This window comes from Phyllostomus hastatus, unplaced genomic scaffold, assembly GCF_019186645.2.
Source record: "Phyllostomus hastatus isolate PE091 unplaced genomic scaffold, TTU_PhHast_1.1 phas_scaffold_129, whole genome shotgun sequence".
NCBI lineage: Eukaryota > Metazoa > Chordata > Mammalia > Chiroptera > Phyllostomidae > Phyllostomus > Phyllostomus hastatus.
Window position 1 is genome coordinate 31,474,144 of NW_025334009.1, and position 20,306 is coordinate 31,494,449.

Consider the following 20,306-nt stretch of genomic DNA (forward strand, 5'->3'; position numbering starts at 1 on the left):
AGATTGGAGGAAACTATTCCTGGAGCCTAAGACTTATGGCCCTCTGAATGCTCCCATGGCCACATATGCCCATTGATATGCCAAGTCTACAAACCTCCAGCTGATAAACACTGTACATGCTCCCCTGCAAGTTCATTAGCAGTAAATGAAACGTGTTCCCCATGCCTGTTTGTTTCTCCTGTTTCCCTTCAGATCTTCAGGAAGGACTCAAATTCCCTCCCCAATCTGGTAGAAACCACCTAGCCCAAGACGACGGCTTCATAGGCCAGAATCTAGCCAGTCATTTTCCATAGGTACACTTTGCCTAGACTGCCTGTGAATAGAAATCTCACTTAATTTTGTTTCTGTTCACTCATTATCCCCAGGCTCCCAGCTGGTCTCTTTCTGGTGTGAAGGTTACACAGGCTTCTGCAGAAGTTAGTAGGTGTGTTGATAGCCAAAAGGGTATTTTACTATTTATGTGAAAATAATAAATTAGTTGATCAAAAATTATAAGAAACACTTTAAATATCACTGGACAAATCCTGTAAACTCATTTTTCCAGGCCAGAGACCTTGCCTGTCTAGACTAGAGGTCCAGCCTGCAGCCTATTAGACAATGGTAGGCTCAAATAGCCGCAACAGAGACCTCATAGCCCATAAAACCTAAAATATTTACTCTCTTCTCCTTGACAGAAAGTTTGCTGACCCACTGTGTAGACCATCCTAATGCACATTGTAGCAGCCCAGCTACTGAGGAAGGCCAGTGGGAAATTAAGGCCACCTGGAGGGCTGTGCTCCTGGTGGGCTGGAGGACTTTCCTAGAGCAGTGTTCCTTCCCAGTCAAGACAGTGTGTCACCTGTAGACATCAAGAAAATGCCAACCAAGACCCATTCAATTAATGATATTATGTCCAGTTGTGTAATGAGATCTCAAGCAGTAGGGTCCATGTCTGTCTTTTAATAGTCTTCTGAATATGTGATAACATCTATGAAAACATTTTATCAACTCAAAGGTCTAGTATAAAAAGCATATGTTAACACCAGCCCCCACAAATGAAACACTTTGGTATAAATCTAACAAAATATATATAATATCTACATGAAGAAAATGAAAAAACTCTGATGAAAAAAATTAAAGAAAAACTAAATAAATAGAGACATTCCTTTATTTGTGGATAGGAAGATTCAATATTGTCAAGATGTCAGTTCTTCCCAATTTGCTCTATGGACTCAATGCAATCCCAATAAAAATCCCAGCAACTTATTTTATGGATGTAAACAAACTGATTCTAAAGTTTCTGTAGAGAAACAGAAGACCCAGAATAGCCAACAAAACATTGAAGAAGAAGAATAAACTTGGGAGACTGACACTACCGGACTTCAAAACTTACTATGAGGCTACAGTAATCATGACAGTGTGGTGTTGGCAAGAGAATAGACAAACGGATCAGTGGAGCAGAAGAGAGAGCTCAGAAATAGGCCCATATAAATACACTCAACCGACCTTTGACAAAGGAGCAAAGGCAATGCAGTGAAGCAGATACAGTCTCTTCAACAAATGGTGCTGAAACAGCTGGACATCCACATGCCAAAAAGTGAATCTAGACACAGACCTTATACTCTTCATAAAAAGCATATGCCATTTTTTAAAAAGATTTTACTTATTTTTAGAGAGGGGGAAGTGAGGGAGAATATGGGGGAGAGAAACATCAATGTGAGAGAGAAACACTGATCAGCTACCTCTGGCATACATCTTGACCAGGGACCAAACCCACAACCCAGGCATGCTGTCTGATTGAAAATCAAGCTGGTGACCTCTCACCCCGCAGGATAATGCCCAATCATTAGGTGTATCAGTCAGGACTTGTGTCTTAAATTTTTATCGAAATATTTAGTAATAATAATAGGGAACATGATGAGTGTTTTTTTTTAATTCTTGTTCAAGTACAGTTGTCCCCATTTCCCCCCACAATTCCTCTCCTCTCCACCCACCCCCACCTCCCACACTCGATTCTACTCCCCTTTGGCTTTGTCCATGTGTCCTTTATACATGTTCCTTGATGACCCTTCCCCTTTGTTCCCATTATCCCCTCCCTTTTCCTTTTTGGTTACTGTCAGTTTGTTCTTTGTTTCTATGTCTCTGGTTCTATTTTGCTTGCTTGTTGGTTTTGTTGATTAGGTTCCACTTACAGGTGAGATCATATGGTATTTCTCTTTCAACACCTGGCTTATGATGAGTGGTTATTACAAGCCAGGTATAGTAATAGACACTTTGCAAATAGCATTTCATTTGATCTCTGTTTCCTTGAGAAACATGTAATTGCACACATGTTGCTGATGAGGAATCTGGGGCTCAGAGAGCTTATACTGGTCACCCAGAGTCACATTACTATTATCCACACAGTCTGGATTAGAACTCATGTCTTTTTTTTTTTTATTACAACCCTAGCACTCTTTTAGCTGGAATGTGACTGGCTAAATAGGAGTCCTTGGAGGAAAGCATGTATTTTCCTCTGCTGGAAGGTAAATCTTTGCTTCATTTTTCTAAAGGAAGGGCCTGTGGGCCAAGGATCTTGGTGAAACATAAAGAACACAGTTCAGTTGTTTCTGACAATTTTGTGTTATTTTACTGAGATGTGAGCTTGAGTCACAGCACCAAGGGGCCTTTCAGGAGGGCCTTTCAGTTGCTTTGCTATTGCCCATTTATCATCATTACAATATGTTACATGCATTAGAGTAACTTACAAAGTGGGGAAAAGGTGACCCCACTAGTACCAGCAGTAGTACTAGTGATGGAGGCTAAGAGAGAGTAAAGAGAATTGACATCCTGCAAGAAAGAGTGTACACGTCATTGTATTACTCACTTTAAAAATTAACTGAAGCCTTGGAAAATGCCCGCATTTAGATATCAGTAATTGAGTCTACCTGGGAAGCAAAGAATACCTGTCCGCACCCATGTTGGCCTCACATGCTCTCTCTCCTTTTGTATGCCAGAACTTGGCCTCCCCTCTCCAGGACTCCAACATGCTGCTGCCCTTAAATTCAGGGTCTCCTGGTACAGTGTTAGGGACCAGTACATTCCAGATAAGCTTCCTCCCTGAGATGCTATAGGCCAGAGTTGGTGGCTTTGCTGGGGTCTCATTCCCTCACTGATTCGGTCATTGACCCATTCACCCATCCTTGCAGCGGACAGGTATAGGCCAGTGCTCCATGGATTGCTCGCTGTATGGGCTCAATGCAATCCCAGTCAAAATTGCAGCCAGTTATTTTATGGATGTAAACAAACCGATTCTAAAGTTTCTATAGAAAGACAGAAGACCCAGAATAGCTATACAATACTGAAGAAGAATAAACTTGGAAGACTGACACTACCTGACTTCAAAACTGTGCTCACCTGGGTGCAGTTCCTACCCTTAGAAATCCCATAGCATAGTGAGTGAGCTGTGCATCTTCCCTGTTGCAAGCTGTCATCTCTCAGATTCTAACACAAGATGTGGGGCCTTCTGCATATGCATCTAGATGCTTCAGTGCATCAGGGATGGAGGTGCTTGGATTTCCCATGAATGTGTGGAGTAGGGGCCTTGCCAAGCCTCTGGGACTCTATGGCCCTGTGAGCTCTGACTGCACTTTCTTTTGATTCCAACCTCACTGCACAAGGCCCCTACCCACACAGTATCCCATGTGGGCAGCGTGCAGAGAAGGCGATTTGCTCCCTGGGCCTGTCAGTCTGCACTGTGTGAAGGGAAATGGGGCTTTTGTGAGTTCTCAAGTGAATCCACTGGCCCATTGTCTGGGCCCAGCTCTCCACAGAACTCCACCAGCACAGTGAGGACAGGGGTGGGCTGGGAAAGGCCGGATGTATTCCCAGCCAGGGCTGAAAACACTATTCATCCCAGAAACACCCTGTTAAGCAGGAACAAGAGCACAAAAAGGGAGGAGAGGGGAGAGAGTGGGAACAAGGAGGGAGGAGGCAGAGGGAGGAGATGTGAGGGGTGAGGAAGAAGGAAAGAGGAGTGTGGAGGGCCAGGAGGAGGTAGGTGAGGGCCAGGAGGAAGAGTACCCACAGCAGGTGAGTAGAGTTGCTTGTCAGGAAACTTCAGGCCCTGATGATGGAGCCAGAGCTCTAAGGAGACATGTTCCCCCTAGGGAGACCCTGGCATGCCCAGTCAGATTCATAAAGGGACTTGATAGGGAGGTCGAGAGAGAAGTAGGGTGTGCCTAGCAGGGAGGTGACAGCCCTCTTTCCTCACCTGTGCTGCTCAGACCATGCAGAGCATGTGAGCTCTGCAGTAGATGCTTCCTGATCAGAAAACAGCACAGATAAGGAGGTGGGGGCTGAAAGAAGAGCTGCTGGAACTGGGGTGTGGGGACTAAGGAAGAAAAACTTATAATGGCCTGTCCTCTTTATAATCTGAAGAGCTGCTATGGAGAAAGGGGAACTGTTGGTTTTGTGGGGGCCCTTTCAGGAGTACAAGGGCCAAAGAGAGGAAATCCCAAGAAGCCAGGCTTCTGACCATTGGGACCATTTGATAAGAAAACAGCCAGCTGGGAAAGGTGGTGAGTGCCTCATCTTTGGTGGTATGCAAGCAGAAACTGAAGGAGAGCTGGTGAGGGTGCTATATCCGAGGCCTAAGCTTGGGGTGCTGGAATGTACCAACCTTCTGGAGCTTTTTAAACCTTAACAGGTTCTGAATTGAGAGTAGTGCTCGGATCTGGGGTCTAATACCCTGCTGCATTTTGATAAGAATTTGATGTGAGTGGGCAGATGAAGTCTGGACCAGTCATCATGTTCAACCTGGAAGACAAGGAACAGAGCTCAAGATCTTGAAGCCAGTGAACTTGATCTTTTTTTCAGTTCAAAAGAAAGAACTACAGGTGTCATTTTTTTTTCCTGATGCCTGTTCTTTTGGCCAGAAAACCAAGACAGAGAGTCAAGTGGCTCCAACCCCTCAAGGAAACCTTTGCCCCCCACCCAGCAGGGAGAACGTAAGGCCAAGTTGATGAACACCTCTGTCCTTGAGCTTCCAGCATTGAAAAGGAGGAGGTGACTTTAAAGTGTCCCCTACTGCCCATTGTTAGGAGACCAGGAGCTGAATTTCAGCTTCTATCCAGGCAATAACCTCAGTCCAGAAAGGCTCAGGGGGATCAGCCCAACTCCATCCACTGCCTATCACGGAGACTGGGAAGAGATGTCCAGGCTCAGCATTCTAATGGCACAGCCAAGACTACAGCCTAGATTGGGGGTCTCATGTCTATTTCCTCTGACAAACTGATGTGTAGAGGGCCTTGCTTCTCTACATATCACTTTAGCTGCTTGTCAGGTAAGAACAATTCTATAAAATGTATTCTCTGTAGCTAAGAGTGCTGTCCTAAGGCCTAAGGTATCCATGTGATGATGGAGAGCTCATCTAGTCACCAAAGCTGTCAACTCAAAGCCCTGGTTGCTGTGGGTGTGACAGCCCATGCCCTGGGAGGTTTTAGGCCCCAGCTCAGATGCTCACAGCCTGAGAAGGAGGGCAGTGGGAGCCTGGCCACCAGGCCTGCTTGCCCCTAGCTATGGGAGCCCAGTGGGACTACTCCCCGGCCCAAAAGGGAGCCTTGCCTGGGACTTCAAATCTCTCTGGAATCATCTCTGCATGGAGGCATGCACTGCAAGAGTTTTACAAAGCTCAGGGAAGACAGTCATGGCACTGAGACTATTTGGGATCTCAAGAAATGCTGGATGCCAGGAGCTGGTCAATGCTATTGATTGGGAAACACACATAAAAGTCTTCCCACGCTCTCTTCAGATGTCTTGGCAATGATAGAGAGGCTTTAGGAGTGTGATAACAGGCAGGGCTGGAGGGGTGTTCCCTGACAAGGAGATGAGGAGTGACAAAAGTCCTATTCCTAGAGGCAGGTAGGAGACATCTGTGGCATTAGAGGGACAGCTCTGGAGTGGCCTTGGGCATCACCCCGTCGACTGCCCTACCAACAGCCTCACAACTGGGGAAGGCAAGAACTATGATCTCATAGCCAAGGGTGACCCCTTCCCCTGGTAGGCTCTTCTCATGTGTCTGCTCCTGGTAGCCCATTGACCCCACACTACCTGCCTCCCTTTGACCCTCTGTACAGTTAACAGTGGCGATGTGGTACAACAGGACAGGGTTAGAACACTGGGACTGACAGGCCACTGCAAGAAGTTTAAAATCAATCCCACAGAACAAGGGCAGAATGATAAAAAGCAGAGGGATTGAGACCTGCACTGAGTGGTGACTTGAGTCATCAGGAGGCCTCTTGGAGGAAGAATGACTGGGTCTCTACCTTGCTACCTGCAGCCTCTGAGCCTCCAGACCTGCTGCACACAGCAGGGCTGGGCCCATCACCCACCCCCAGTAATGGCTGTGCATCACCGAGTGCAAGGTGCTTATGGAGGAGAGTGGCACCACTGATACTGCTCCCACAAAGCCCACAGGCCACTGGGCCAGGAAACCAGAGAAGGAGACACAGAATGCCAACCCTAAAGAGTAGCCAGGTGGGCTTTCAGAGGGGGTGAGAGGGACCACTCTGACCAGAGACAGCGGGAGGGCTTGAGTGGGTGGAGACTCATGGTTGGATGAGGACAGATTCTACCAGGGGAACCTGGGGGGTTAGTTTTGGGAGCTGCAGTAGGCCAGCCTGGCTCTCTGGAGGGGGAAGGGTGGCCCTCTAAGTGTGGGGGTGATGTGGAGGGCAGTGAGGCAGGACATGAAGGTCTTATGCAAGGAGAGCAGTGCCAAGGAGTGGTGGCAGCTGCAGTGTGGCAGTGCTGAAGATAATAGACACTTGGAAGAGGACAGTAGCATACAGTGTTAGAACCTAGTGGGAGATGCACTGTGGAGCAGCTCTAAGGGGTCACTCAGCTCTGGTGGCCCCTGGGGACTCAGCAGCCCCAGTCTGCTCCAGGATGTGTCCAGGTGAATGCAACAGCCTGCTTGGCCAGCCCCCGCCCCTTCCTTTTTCAACTGGTTGCTCCTCACGTGGCACATCCCCCAACCCCCTACTATAACCATCCCCCACAGGGGCCACTGGCTTTCTCTGGCTCCTGACAGTGCATACAGGGGCTCTTGGGGCACAGCCCAGTGCCAGTGACATCTAGAGTCACTGTGCCGCAGATCAATCTAGGATGAGGGTGCAGGAGGGCCTGGAAGCAGAAGCAGACAGCAGCATGCTCTTTTGATTAACGAGCCCGGGCCACCATCCATCGCCAGCCTTCATTAGGGCTGCAGACAGTCATTTTGCATGGGCGTGCAGGTTCTCCTCCCCGCTCTTCTCCAGGGTGATTGATGCCCCCCTGGGTGCCCACATTTCTCAGAAAGTGGGAGGCTCTCTCTCCTTGTGCCCATGAGGAGAGGAAGGCAGCAGCTTATTACACATAGTTCTTACCCATGTGCTACTGGCGCCAACTCATGGCTCTGCCACAGTGGCTAGAGCCAACAGATTTAATTTTCCTTAGTATTCATGGCCCTGGAACACTGGAAAATGCCAGGCTTCTCAATTTCAATAGGTCTTTGACTCTCCCCATGAAAATGCAAATAGGTAAACCACTGAGCAGCAGTGGGCTCCTAGCCAGGCCTGCACCATCAGTATTGGGGTGCTGTTTAAATGGTGTTCCTGAACCACTGCATCCCTGTGTGGTTCTCTTTTCTCTTGCTGCCCCTCACCTCTCTCTCTCTCTTTGCTGCTGGACTGGGCAGGAATGCCTATGCTGTTGCTGGGGAGGTATCTGGGAAGGAGTTTGGCTGCAGGTCTGGTTAAAGACCTGGGAGTGGGTGGGGCTGGCAGCAGTCACATCTGGGCCAGAGGATAGCCTCAGCAGGCTGCTCTGCCTGTGCCCACTCGCACGATCTGGCCAGTTTGGCTTCTGCCTGCAGATGTTGGATGCTGGAGTGTGGTCTGGAGATCCCCAGCCAGGGGTGGTGAGACAATTTTTTTTTTGTTGGTTCTTTGGCTGCAGCCTATTTTCACACTTAGGAGGAATACACGTGGATCTGAGGGATTCTCATAAAGGATGAGAGATTAAGATATCAGAATGGGAAAGGGAACTGAGATTGAAGGAAAAGAAGGAATCTGGGAAACAGAGACTGTTTTTTTTGGAGCTTGTACCCGAAACTGAAGGCTTTCGGTCTCCCCTTCTCCCTGTTCCTGTGTTTAGTCTCTCTTACTCTCTTTTGTTGGAGAACAGCTACCAGTCCTTGTGCCACCTGGTCCCTTACCCATCAATGAACATATGGAAACAAAAAGTTTGCTAAGAGTAGGGCTCGAGGTGAGGGGACCCCAGGCTACACTCAGAGGAGGGGAGCACACAGAAAGAGTGCAGGCCTGATCCATCAGGAAGATTAGTGACATGTCATCTAGAAGGGTAGCAGGATAGACTGTGCTCACCCTGCCTTTGTTCTGATGCACTACTTTGACCTTGGCCCCTTGGAAAAACTCAAAGCATAGTGGAATTGCCTCCTGATCCCCTTCCCAAAGGCTATGGATGCAAGGAGAGATTCTTGACTGAAGTTCTCGGTGGCCTCACCAGAGGGAACACTCTCTGGTGGCACATGAGACAGTAGATAGGAGAGGACCCCACTGCTCAGAGCCACCATGGGGAGGGGTTCAGAACAGGAGTATCGGCAGCACTGGCTTTGGGATGTGGCTGTTCATCCGGAGCAGAGCCAGAGACTGGAGCCGCTAAAACTCCAGCCTTGTGTCCTCTGCCTGAGCACCAGGACACTGAGAGGAGTGCTGAGCCCAAGAGAAAGGCCACATTGCTTCTTGGGCCCAAGTGTGTGTCTAGAGGTGGGGGGGGGGCACGTGGCTATCCAGGCTCCCTCTTATTGGCCTTCACCATTGCTTCAGACCTGGCTGGGGCCTTCCATACAAGGCCCAGCAGGGCTTCAGGAACAGCTCACAGGACAGGAATTTAGTGCTCTTGCTGAGGCTTGGCCCCAACCTGAATCCCCCGCACAGTGGGAAGGAGGAAGCTACAACAAGTATCTCTGTCTGTGGTTGGGCAGAGGTGGCTGAGGACAAAATGGAGTGTGGCTGGAGGACTAAGTGTAGCTTCTCAATCAACTGAGGCTACCAGGGCTGGGTAGAGCCAAAACTCATCCTTCAAAGTGGTCTTTAAGGTTAGAGACTCATAGGTTCCAGCTAAGGATCTCAGGCCCAGCAGAGAGACTGCCAGGTCCAAACATGGAACATAGCAATGACTACTATTTGAGTACCAACTGTGGCTTGACAGAGGCTGCAGGAAGTGCTTGGTGAATAATAGTTCATTGGCTTCCCACAAATGTCTTGTGACATTGATGCTATTAGCCTCATATAATGGATGGCTGGACTGGAGCCTTAGGGGTCTCAGTGCATTGCTCAAGGTTGTACAACTGCATAGCAGTGCAGCTGGGATTCACACTCAGGTCTATCTGATTCAAGCTCATTGTGATCAGGACTTGGCTACTCTGGCAGATGGTTGCCTCCTTTCAGGCAATGCTGCTGGACATGACAGGAACAGGTACAGGAGATGTGGCCACCTTGGACTACTAACCTGAGCCCTAAGCATCACCAGGGCCCTGACAGAAACACATGGCATGGTCCAAAGAGGTGATTGACGCAAGATTAATGAAGAACTGTTTACCAAGGTTTGCAGAGAGTTTTAAAAAAAGATAACAAGAATGATAAAGCACTTAAGGACTAGCTACAGTGAGAGGACTGGCTACAGTGAAAGGACTAGTAACATACCACCCTAGGCCATGTTACTGGAAAGGGGCTGGAGGAGAAGGCCACCACCCTCTGCAGCTTGGCAGGGAGGAGCTGGGGTATGCTCCCAGGTTCTCACTACCCACACCCTTGGGGCTCCCATGGTGAGGGGGCCCAGTCAGTGTGGTCTATAAAGGCCTGTCTCCTGGGACAGAGTAGAGTGTAAAAGGATGGCACTGGATCTGGAGGAGCAAATGAAGACTGCCTTTTACCTGCTAGAATGGGTGTCTTTGAAGGAGGCACCTGGCCTTTTTTTGTGTCTGTATTTTCCAAGCATCCAGCACAGGGCCTGAGAATATGCTGGAGAAAGCCCAGCAGCCTTTTTTTCCTGGCATTCCATCCTCCTGCTAGCAATGGGTTGAACTATGTCCACCCCAGAAAGGATACACTGAAGTTCTAATCCCTAGTACCTCACAATGTGACCTTATTTGGAAATAGGGTCATTGTGGATATAAGTGGTTCATACTAAAATAGGGTGAGCCCCTAATCCAACATGACTGGTGCCCTTATAAGAGGTGAAGACAGAGGCACACAGGGAGAATGCTGTGTGGTGAGAGTGGCAGAGACCGGAACGATGCAGCTGCAAACCAAGGAATGTCAAGAACTGTCGGTAAACCACCAGAATCTAAGAGGATGCAAGGAAGGATTCTCTCATATAGTTACAGAGGGAACATGGCCCTGCTAACACCTTGAATTTGGACTTTAAACCTCTAGAACTTTGGGATAAATAATTTTTGTTTTTTTTAAGCCACCTAGGATTGTGGTTCTATAACCGAAATGCAGCTTTGGCTGCCTGCCACAGTGGAAGTCAAACTTGTGAGACAGGTGCTGGTGCATAAGGGGAGGTTTATTCAGGTTCTGTGACCGGGGACAATGGTGGACTTCTGTCTCAAAGACCATCTCACCTTCCTGCTCAAGCCTGTGCTTCTTATAGGGATAGGAAGGGGAGGGCTTTTTTTTTCCTATCTAATTAGCTCGCTAGCTTTTGGAGCACTCAGACCCCGTCCATTCATCCTTCTAACTTTTGGTGCACTCTGTGTAAGACCCTCCCCCTGTGCCATCCTGGCCAGTGGGGGAGATTCTCTGGCTCTCCCTGACTGTCTACGATAACAGTTCTTTGTTATAGCAGCCCCCAGAAACTAATACATCTCCTAAAGCAATTTTCATCTTTTACTAGTGAAAAGCATTTTCAGGATACAAGTGTATAGACTGTGAGGTCACCATGGGATGAAGCCAGAGCTGGGGATTCAGGAGGCAGAGGGTCCACCCCAGCTCCAGAGGCTCCGTTTGGTTTCTTGCCATGTTCCTTAGAGTCCACTCTCAGAACAGGGACAGAGTGTTCCTCTGAGACCAGGGAGGTGAGAGACCCTAAGCCAAGCCGCACACCAAGTCTGAGGCTGAGCCAGACAGAGAAAGCAGTACCTCTGAGGCTGATTCCCTGCCCTTCCCAGCTCCTCAGATGAGCAGGTCATGTCCTGTCCCCATGTTCTGGTCAGTTCCCTGGGAGCCTTGCTTGGCAGAGCCTTGGGAGGGAGGGATATCAGCACTGTGTCTCTGGGCCTTCCTGCTTGTTCCTGTGCTGTGCCTCCAGGACCAGATCTAGAGCTGTCCTGAGTCCTTAAAGCACATTTCTATGCTAAGACCCATCTAAGCTGTAGCTTCTTCCTATTTACGATAATTAATTGCACCTTGGAAAATAAAAGAAACAGAAGGAGAAGGGTGTGGTGGGGAAGACGGCGTTGATCCGTGTGTTCTTTAAAAAGAGCAAATTTCACAGTTTGTATTTGTAATCTCAGTGCCTGTTCCGACTCATTCAGCCAATCAGTCATTCAGCAGATGGGTTAGGCTGGCTCATTCAGTTTACTCAGGCTTGTTTCTCTTCCCCACCGGCCATTATTACACATCAATCAATGGAGACATATAATAATAGCTCTCTTTGCCTAGCATTTTACACTTGGCAAAGATAGTAAATAAATGTTAGCCCAGTGAGTGTTTTTAAGAATATACAGAGCATCTTTCTGGGCATGGTCTTACTGGCTCATCGATGTAGGAGAGAGTGCCTCTACCTGTGAAGATCAGGCTTTGACACTTAGATATAATAATTTGATCTGCTCATCAGGTGTAGGGCTGGGCCTTAAACACAGGTTTCCAGAGCTGATTGAGTATTTATGCTATATGAGGCATCTGGTTGAGCTGTAGGGAATAGAAGTCACGGCTTATTGTAAATTGTAAGTACAATGTACGTGAGGAGGAAAGAATGAAAACAAATTTTCAGGTAGACAGGAGGAAGAAGATATTCCAGGCAGGAGGATCTGCACGAGCTCATGTAGGGATGTGGGAGATGGGTTTCCCTTGGGGACTGGAAGATCAGTTTGGAAGAGGTGAGCTTGGTCAGAAGGTTCATGAAGGCCAGCAGTTCACAGTGTATTGTGGAGTTAGTGGACTTAGAGAATCCTATGTTAGGGAAGTGAGACATGAAGGAAGAGGTACTTTTAGAAGACTGGTGACATTTCTGTTGCTGAAGTTATGTCTTCTAAGACAACATAGTAATAGGAAGCGCATCTGTAACCCAGTCTCCCCAACCCTGCCTGCCCCTTGCCTTCTAGCCTGTGTGCTCATGGTGCCCTTTTCCTCGGGGGAAACACTGTTTGTAAAGTTGCACCAGTGGGACCCTCACAGCACTGTTTCCTGCTTTATGTTTTATTGCTGACTTTCCAAATGCTGTTTGTTACATTGTTTTCATAACACTTTAGGAACGGGGATGTGAATGTGTTTGCCTGCTGGTTCTGGTGTTCTTGTATTCTAGTTAATGCTGTAACGAACATCTTCATGTTATAGAATTTTTTTTCTTTTTCCTTTGAATTATTTCCTTTGGACAAAGTCTGGGGAGTGAAATCGCTGAGTGTTCAGAGGGCTTTGCTTAGTGTGGCCACATGGCTTTTGAACTACTTCCACTGGCATCAGAAATGACCATGGCAGCTGCATGGAGAATGGTTCAGATGGGAACTTCTGCTGAGACACCAGTTAGGAGGGCGTCACTGTGGTCCCAATGTGCAGAAGAGAAGCCCTGGACTCAGATAAGGTGTGCAGAATGTAAAAGGATATGCAAAAAAAAAGAGTCATAGTGGTCTGGAGAATGATCTGGTAAGAGACTAAAGGAGGACAAGGGATCCAAGCAAAGTGCCTCTGTGTTCCACCCTGGGCTCCAGGGAAGGGCGGTAGGAAGAGCTGATGTAGAGGGAAGATTTAGGAGGCAGGGACACATGGGATGGGATGTGAAAGGCTCACATGGAATACTTTCTCACTTCAACATTTTGTAGCTGTTCTGAGTCCAGTCCCCAGCCATGTCAGAACGTGGGACCCTGAGGCTGGCTGGTGTTCTTAACAGTTTTCACTCAATCAGTGCCATCCCCAACCCCAGAGCTGGCAAAGCCTCTCCCTCCCATGGTTCAGGGAGGCAACCTGAGGCTAGTTCAGAAGGGCAAGGATGAGATTACAGGGAGCCTGGCCTGTACCAGCAGTAGGAGACCTGGGCATGGCACGAAGCTGGGGCTTAGAAGCCCTTGACTGTGGGACCCTGTCTGAGGGGCTGAGGATGGAGAGGGCTGCAGACTCCCTGAGGAGTCATGTGGGTATCATTCAGGAGTTGCCCAGTGAGCAGGGCATGTGGAGACCAAGACAAAGCCTCCAGGAAGGCCGAGGGGAAGAGCTCCATGAGACCCCTGCAGTGAGGCTGGGCTGGAGTACTTGGCAGGCTGCTGTGAGGGACAGAGTGAGGCCAAGGGGTCGGGGATGCCATAGGAACCTGAGATGGTGGCTGGAGGATGTGTGTTCCAGGAGGTACTTGGGGCTCGTCATGCTGAATCCGGGTCCGGAGGGCAGCATGGGGATTCCCCAGGAAAGTGGTGGACCTCACCATGGTCAGGGGAGCCCAGCACACTCTGAGCACCAGCACACTCTGGATTTGGGAGTGGGGGAATATCCTATACATGTTTCATTCCTGCCAGTATGGGCTTGGTTTTAGGGCAGGTGAGTGTGTGTGTGTGTGTGTGTGTGTGTGTGCGTGCGCGTGCACACGCGCGCACACACATGCATGAGAGTAAGAAAGCCATTGGCTGGGAAAGGCAGGAGGAAGTACCAGCTGCATGCCAGGGTCCGTACACCTGTCATTTTACTCAGTGTTCACAACTGTCCCTGGGATCCCCATGTCCCGCCATTCACTGAGGCTGTGATTGTAGATTTATTTGCATGGCTATATGATTAATTTCTGCTTCCCTGCTTGCCTGCAAGCTCCCTGAGGGCTGGATGTCTGTTCTCTGCTCTGTCTCCGTGCCTGCATGGTGTTCTCTCTGCCTGAGGGAGTAACTCAGAGCCTCATCACGTTGCTGTATTTCAGCCATCTTCCTTGAGCCTGACACCTTGTGAAGGCTGGTGTGGCATCTAGGCTTTGGGAGTTCTGAGGCCATGAAGGCAGCACAGAGTGGTGATGGCACAGCAGCATGGGTCCTTCCCTGCTTGGAAGGCCCCTGGACTCACTTTATCAAACACCCATGAGGCATTGCTGAGAGTCCTGGGAGCCCCAGCTCTATCTGTATATGCTGTTGTATACTATTACCACAGTGCAAGGACACTGTAAATATTTTCAGCTGACTGTCTGAATAATGCCTCTTCCAAAAGAATAGCAGAGCTGTAAGGAGAGGGTTTATTTATCTTTCTTTCACTGTGATGGGTATCTAATTAATCCCAAATGTCAGCACATCCCAAGGTGCCGATCCAGACGGAAACAGGAAGCCCCTGTAGAGCCAGGTGGCAGCTGCCTCTTCCTCCTCTCAGGGGGCTCAGACCTAGCCCCACCACCTGGATCCCCAGGTGCTGTCCCGCTGTGGCTGGAGGGGATATCCTGAGCATTTCCATATCAAACCTACTGCAGGGAAATTATTCCCTGGGAAAATGGGGTCTCTCTACCAGGCTTCCTATGCACCCCACCCTTCTTGGGTTCTTGCCAGTCCAGCCAGCTCTTGCCAGAAACCCCCTTCTGTCTCCCCTGTGGCCTCCCATCCTCTGCTGCTCACTAACTCCCACTTCATTCCTGTCAGCCCATCTCTGCCCCTTCCCTTGTTGCCTCTGCCATCTCTGTTATCTTTTCCCAAGAGCCAGGTGGAGCTCTCCATTCTACCTTCCCCACCACTTCCCACCCCAGGCCAGGAGACCACAGGCATCTCCCTTTGCCTGCCTACAGTGTGATTTTCCCTATTGGGACGAGCCCACTTATCCCCTCATGCAGAAGGATCATGTCCCTTCCCTTGAGTTTTTCAGTCTCCTTCTTAAGGGCTCAACCATAATAGGATGTCAAGTGTGACTTTGTTTCTTGTTCCCCCCAAGACTCAATGGTGAGTCCCCCTCTGTCACCCAGCACTCTGAATCACTGCTGTATCCTCAACGTGTGTTACCCCCTGGTCTTTACAATGATGCAAGGAAGAAGGTAGATAAGATATCATTAGAAGTCTAATATCATTGATTCCTGTAGGTATCTTATAAGTAGCTTACAGTACCATAATCGGATTCTTTTCATAGTTAAGGAAGCTGAAGCTTGGAGTGACTGAGTTAAAACAGTAATAACAGGTTTTGCAGTACTTTGTCTCAGGCAGTGCCCACACAGTCCTGTGTTCTACTTGCTTAGCTCTAGGCCCAGTCTGAAGATGAAGAAGGAGGGAAGGGGAGGGGCACGCGTGCGCGCGCGCACACACACACACACGCACACGGAGAGAGGCGGGGAGAAGGGAAGGAGAGAGGAGGAGAAATGGGGAGGGGGGATTGTCCCAAAGTAGTGGAAGTGGGACCTGCACCCAGTCCACCCACATCAGTGGCCTCTCTCCATTCCACATGTGTGTGCCCTGCCAGCTCCCCTCCTATGGACAGTGAGTACATGCTCCCAGGGGCAGGAGGAGGCCAGGCAGTGGGCGTGGGTCCCAGAGTCCTGTCCCCTGTAGACATCAGATGTGACAGCAACACATGCACCTCCAGCTGGTTTGGTCCCCATGCCACTGTTTGAGAGCAGAAGTGATGGTAAATATTTAATTGTGCTTCCACCATAACTTTCTGCCAGAACTCTCAATATGCTTTATAAATGCAAATGAGTGCTCCCTTCCTCTCCGGGGAAATGTAAACCTCCTCAAATCACTTTTATGCAGCCCCCACCAGAGTGCAATGCCATAATCAGGATCTCTCTGTGCCAGGAAAGAAATTGCCCTTAATCATATCGAGTGGATGGTTTACGGCTTGTGGTCTCTGTCTACATGCGGGCAGGATGCAGAGAAACAGATTCCTCTTGACGCAACTTCTGTCCACCAGCGTGGTGGAAAACGTTATTTAGAAACAGATTCAATTACAGCTCTTGAGCAAGTGATCCTATGAATATAATGAAGTCTTAGACTATATTAATGGGATTAACAGAACAGACCAGTCTTTGGAAGATTTAGGAGTAAAGGCTGATCCTTATTTTTAATTCTGGACTCTATTTTTCTAGCTGCCTGTGTCCTTTTCCTGTTCACTGCTACTTCAACACGATCCTGAGGTTGAGGGGTGATGAATTATCCTGGGGGCTTTGGTGGCTTTTTGGCTTTATGAGCAAGGATTTCCCCCAGCCCCAGGGCCCCAGCTTCACAGCAGAGGGACCAGAAACCCAGGTCTGCCTGGCAGGCAGCATGCTAAGATTTGAGGCTGTTGGCATCAGGGTGGCATGGTCTGTGACCCAGTAGGAAGCACTGCACCATTCTGTGTCCTGCTCCCCAACACTGCCACATGGGTTCAGTGGCTCCTGCCTCAGGCCCACCTGGCAGAGGCATTTTAATCATGAAGATGAATTTCTTCAGAGCCTCATGGAGTGTCTTCTGAGAAGTGTATTATGCAAATTTGGTGTGTCATTATGATCATTATTAGTGCTGTGAAGTGGAGATGAGGGGGAGAGGGAGGGCTGCTCCATGCAGGGATCAGCCTCCCCAGCTGTCAGAAGAATCAGAGGAGAAAACAAACTCCAGAAGTCTGTTCCACTGCTTGTGTTCCTTCAGATGTGCATGGGGTACAACTCTCAATCAAAACCTAAACTCCAGTGGGCAAGAAAGTGTAGCTTGCTTTATTTACTTTACTCCCTTCCATTGGCAGTTTGAAACCCAGTTGCACTGGGGTGGCAGAAATATCATCTAGGTCATAGGCAGGGTATATAGTATGAAGTTGTGGAGGCCGGCCTCCCTGGCTCTGTTGGCTCCTGCCCGCATGGGAACCCATTGGGATACCCTGTCCCCCATCTGACCCTTGCTTACTGTTCATGAGGTCACCACAGTCAGGCCCTAAGTCTCCATCTGTGTCACGTCAGCCTGGTGGGGTCACTTGCTGCTACGTCACCACACTGGCATGCTGGACATCCAAGACCCTGTCACCTCCATAGATTCCCACCACCATTTCTTCTCTGGGACTGAGCACTGGGAGACAAGGGCAAAGGGAATCCTTCTTCTCAACACAGCTCCTCATTCATCACTCCTACTTTCATTCCCTTGGTCCCACCCAGCAGGTGGGTCTGTTCCCAAACCTTTGATTTATGCCAGGAGGCCTTCTACTTCCTAAGGGGCCAAGATTTTAGAACCCTGCATTCTGCACTCATATTGCTCCACCAGCCTACACGGCACCACTGTGTGAATTTAAAAAGGTGCCCCTTGAGAACAACTGGATATGCACATAAAAAAAACGATTTTATATTTGATTTATACCTTTCACCTTTTCCAAATATTAACTCAAAATAGATCATAGAGTTAGGTAAGAGAAAGATCTTTGTCACTTTTGGTTATGCAAAGATTTCTCAGATATGATACCAAACTATAAAAGGAAAAGTGGATAAATTGGACTTCTTAAAAATTTAAAACTTCTGTTTGTTGAAAGACATGATTAAAAGAATGGAAAGTCAAACCACAGAGTAGGAGAAAATATTCGCAAAGCATATATCTGATCAGGGACTTGTATTCAGAATACATAAAGAACTCTCTAAATTCAATAAGAACACAAGCCATCCAATTTAAAAATGGAAAAATACTGGACACTTCACCCCCAAAATATAAAGATGGCAAATAAGTAGAGAAAAGATGTTTGATATTACTCATTGTTGAGGATGTGAAAATTAAAACCACAATGAGGTACCACCACCCACTTGTTAAAGTGGCCAAAATTAAAAATGACTGACCGTGCCAACTGTGGTGAGGATGTGGAACAGCTGGAACTCTCACACACTCTCCTGTATCAGCCAAAAACTGGAAACAACAGTTTGTGGTAGACAAATTGTGGCAGACAAATTGCAGCATGTCTATACAATGGAATACTACTCAGCAGTAAAAACAAATGAACTGTTGATACACAGAACATGATAAATCTAAAACAATTATGCTGAGTGAAAGAAAACAGGAAAAAAACTCAGTATATACTACATGATTCTATTTATACAAAATTCTAGAAAATGTCGATTAATCTATAATGACAAAAAGCAGATCTGTCATTGCGGGGAACAGCAAGAGGGTGAGGCATGGACAGGAGAGAAGGAGGGATTACAAAGGGACAAGGAAACTTCTGGAAATGATGGGTATATTTATCATCTTGCTTTTGGTGGTGGTTTCATGAGAGTAAATGTATGTTTGGACTATCAAATTGAACACCTTAATTATGTGCAGTTTACTGTATGTCATTTCTACCTTAATAAAGCTGTTAAAAAACAAAGAGGCTGTGGGTTTGCTGATCAGGAGCTGATGAGCAGTCTTTGGGGGGCAGTTTCTGTTGAGAGAGGGGGTGGTGAGTGATAGGCTGAAAAGAAAGAAAAAAGTGCCCTGTTCTAGGACATGTACTGCTACCCTCCCAAAAATGGGTGCAATAAACAGCGACTCTGATCACTGTGTGGAGATCTTGGTGTGTGTACTGTAGCCACCCCAATGCTCCCAGAAGTCAGGGTGTCTGTTTTTCACTTAGTGGCTGGAGGGATCGTTACGCAGGAAGCAGGCTGCTAGGGTCTGACATGTGCATTTGTGTTCTGGGTGAGGACTTTGCCAAAGCTGTATGAGCCCCCAGTAAAGTCCTAGGGAAGGGGGTTGGCCTGTATCTGGGCCCAGAGGACAAAGGGACCTGCAGGAGGGCCCAGTCTTGGGAGAGTGGTTGGAGCCAGAGGAGGGAAATCCACTGTTTTTGTAGGGAACAGTTGAGATAAGGGTGTCATCAACATGCATGCCTGAAGTGGGAGCACAGTAGAGGAGGGCAGGGCTGACAGGAGAGGTTGAGGAGTGGCCAGTGGGGAGGAACAGGAAAGAAAGAGGTGGCCCATGAAGTCCCAAGAAAGGAATGAAACTTGACTATTGGATCTACATGACCCTGAAAGAGCCTTTAGGTGAATTGTCTGGGGAAGAATCGTGTCTTAGGGGTATAGAGGTGGGTGGATAGATGACTTCATCCCACACAGGTGGCCAGAGGTTGTTCGGGGCAGGAGCAGCAGACTTAGTAACAGGAGAGACCTGAGGTCTGCGTTCAGCTCTGCTGTGAGCTGCATCATTAGGGCAGACTTTCTCTGCTTCCCAGAGGGAACCAAGGCTCCTAGCACGGACATTTATGGTAGTAATAACTTCATGAACATAAAGACCACTGTCCAGCAATCCTTCTGACTCACCAGATTTTCTCTGTTTGATCCACAGAAACTTTAATGGACACCAGGACGGCTACTGCAGAGCTGGGCTGGACAGCCAATCCCGCATCAGGGGTGAGTGTCAGACCCTCCCTCCTTCAATCCTGCTGGGTAGTCCTGGGCCTGTGGGATGGCTGTGGGAGCAGTTCTGGCCTAAAGCCACACCTTTGAGGGGTGGAATATAGGTGTGAATGACTGGGTCCCCTGCCCATCCACAGAGAGGCAGCACTAGGGCCCTCAGGCCTGAGCTGTTCCCTGATATGGTGATGCATACCATCTCTTGACAAAGTCCTTCAGAGAGCTGGCTCTCAGGTGATGGGAGTCATGCCATTGTGGGAATGGGGCAGTGACTGCCAATAGTTGGGCACTCAGGCCAGTGATGCTGGGGCAGATCAAAGCTCTGTAATGCCCACAGGGCTGCCGAAAGGGCAAGGGCATGAGGAGGAGCTGGAGTTCAGAAAGGCTGAGGTTCTGTTCATGTACAGCTTGCCTTAGAAAGATGTTCTTGATTCAATTGCTCCATGTTCATGCACCTGGACAGACTCTATAGCTACAAAAATGGAACAGTCTTGAGGAGCTCATGGTCTCCTGCGGGGACCACCAAGTTCACAAATAAGCTGAAGCACATCTCTCCTTTGTGGCAGTGGAGAGATTAACAGGCAGGTGTGGGCACAGGTGTGGACACAGAGCTCGGAGTGAGAAACTTCAGAGGAAGACAAGGAACCTTTATAAGCTGGGTTTTGTAGAATGAGACTGATGGTGGTGAATGGGGAGTCTGCAAAGATATCCCAAGTAGGAGGAATAGTTGATTAAAGGGATGGAGTCAAAAAAGACAAAAGAGAGAAGAGTTTGTGAGT

The 20,306-nt window shown here is 48.4% G+C and overlaps 1 protein-coding gene across 1 annotated transcript in view; it reads left to right on the forward strand.

The window, feature by feature from the left end:
* EPHB1 (EPH receptor B1) overlaps nucleotides 1-20,306 on the forward strand; it is a 417,172-nt gene that overhangs the window by 110,588 nt on the left and 286,278 nt on the right. Inside the window, exon 2 of the mRNA XM_045857296.1 lies at nucleotides 19,460-19,524. Coding sequence (XP_045713252.1) covers nucleotides 19,460-19,524 — 65 coding nt within the window. The remainder of the gene's footprint in view (nucleotides 1-19,459; nucleotides 19,525-20,306) is intronic.